A 2,059-nucleotide genomic window follows, 5' to 3' on the forward strand; every position below is an offset into this window, starting at 1 on the left:
ATGTTTGCCTTTCTATTACTAATAATATCAAAGCAATCGTTATAAAACTTTGTTGTATACATTTTAATTCATTTAACAGTTCTATCTGATTATTAGATAGAACTGAACGACGACAGCGAACAAGAGGGAGAATGTGAGCACTGTGTGTTCAGGCGCTGCCGCTCTCAGCGCTGCCAAAATAAGAGTCCCGCCACGAACACATTGGCCAAACAGAAAAACTTATCGGCCGATGCCGATATTTGAAAAATGCCAAATATCGGCCGATATATCGGTCTTGGCGATATATCGGTCGACCACTAATTGTAGCCTAAACGTTTGTGTAATAAATTTTACGCTGAATCAAATAAAATATTTCTTTCTAAAGCTAATATTTGTAATGTCTACGTAATGCGTTCTCATTTAACACAAAAATAGTTTAAAATAATCTTTTGGGGGCATTTTCACAGCCAAATGTAATTTGCGATTAATTAATCGACACATCATGAGTTGAGTAATCGATGCCCTGTTCGCTCAGAAAGTCCTCGCCTGTTGAACAGCTGAAATGAGAAAATGATCAAAAGTAGTTACGTGTATATACTCAATTGCAGAAGGAAAAATAAGCACGTAGTAGGATTGCATGGTGGAATGAGCTTGTGATAGTGCAAATGCAATGGAGCAGCTGTAGCTGATATTGATAGAGGGCTCGTATTGGCTGTGGGAATGTGATTGACGAGGTGTTGCAGCTGTGATGCTTGAGAGAAGCAGTATTTCAGAAGGCATAGTGGCTGGAGCGGCTGCCCTCCTTGTGGGAAGACCTACGATATTTTCATTCATAAATGTCGGAGTACTCTGTTTTCACCTCTCTGCAATGAACACATCTTGGTTACATAATGTAACCCTTGTTCTGCACCCTTGCATGAGGGAAATAACATTTCTATTCCCTCTTTCAGGGAATACAAATTACAAGGGGCTTACTAGGAAGCCAAAAAAGGTGTCCCAACATTCTCACAATACTTGATTGAGCAATCACTGGGGTGCACACACACATCCATATATGAATGTAAAACATGCCAGTCAGCCAATACCTGAAGCTCCCCAACCCTCTTGATGGATGTGAGCACAACCAGGAGCACGGTCTTAAATGACAGGAACTTGACCTTGATTGAGTCAAACGGCTCAAAGGAGGGTTCGCTGTAGTCCTGCAAAAACCAAGAGGGCATGAGGCACAATCTGGTGGGATTTAATCTCACACCAACATGATCATCAGGTCATGCTTCCCCCAAGGATCTTCCATCCACTGCACTGGGATTTGCCACAATGGCCGAGACATACACTTTCAAAGTGGAGGACGACAGCCTCTGCTCCAACTTTTCTTGCAGGAAGGAAAGCACAGCACTGACCAGGCATCTTTGGGGGTCCTCTCAACAAGAAGCACACCAATCAACAAACCGACTCCACTTCAGAACATAGGCTTGCCTAGTAGAGGAGGCTCTAGTCTGAGTGATAGTGTCTATAGGGGCTTTCACACCGCATAGTTCAAGGAGCTAGCCAGCGTCGTGGTTCCTAGAGAACCAATTACCCCACCCCCCTGGGCATTTACCCAACTGCATTCGCACCAACAGCAGGAACTCTAAAGCAGCCGACAGTCACGGCTTTTTTTTCGCAGCATATACAAACGTCAACAACCGGTGAATGGAGGACACCGTGATTGGAGCCGTTTTCGTTGTGTGTCATGGGTCTCATGATAATGGAGATAGAATGTGAACATACAATTTATCCTATTTAAAGAGCAAGAAAATAAAGAGACTAAATCTTCTATGACAACTTGTAGTGTTGCATATCATCAAGGCTGAGAAAAGAACACAACATAATTACTGATTATAAAGACTTATGCGTTGCATCGCGCCGCGTAAACATAAAACCATGTCTGCATTTGTGATCGGAGAAACGACAAACAACAAGCGCTACTCTACACTGCTCAAAACTCGCGTTTGAATCATCAGTGGCAAATTCTTTAAATATGAAAACATACTTACAGTCTGAGAGTCAGAACAGCCGGCATTGTAGTCTACACTTCCAG

The 2,059-nt window shown here is 42.8% G+C and overlaps 1 protein-coding gene across 1 annotated transcript in view; it reads right to left on the reverse strand.

Moving 5' to 3' along the window:
- Positions 1–1,064: 1,064 nt before the first annotated feature.
- LOC107724262 (ATP-binding cassette sub-family G member 2-like) overlaps positions 1,065–2,059 on the reverse strand; it is a gene marked incomplete at its 3' end in the record, with an annotated part of 18,339 nt that continues 17,344 nt past the window's right edge. Inside the window, exon 12 of the mRNA XM_016533103.1 lies at positions 1,065–1,178. Within this exon, the coding sequence (XP_016388589.1) occupies positions 1,065–1,178 (114 nt within the window). The remainder of the gene's footprint in view (positions 1,179–2,059) is intronic.

Source organism: Sinocyclocheilus rhinocerous, unplaced genomic scaffold (assembly GCF_001515625.1).
Source record: "Sinocyclocheilus rhinocerous isolate Xijiao unplaced genomic scaffold, SAMN03320098_v1.1 scaffold34, whole genome shotgun sequence".
Taxonomy (NCBI): domain Eukaryota; kingdom Metazoa; phylum Chordata; class Actinopteri; order Cypriniformes; family Cyprinidae; genus Sinocyclocheilus; species Sinocyclocheilus rhinocerous.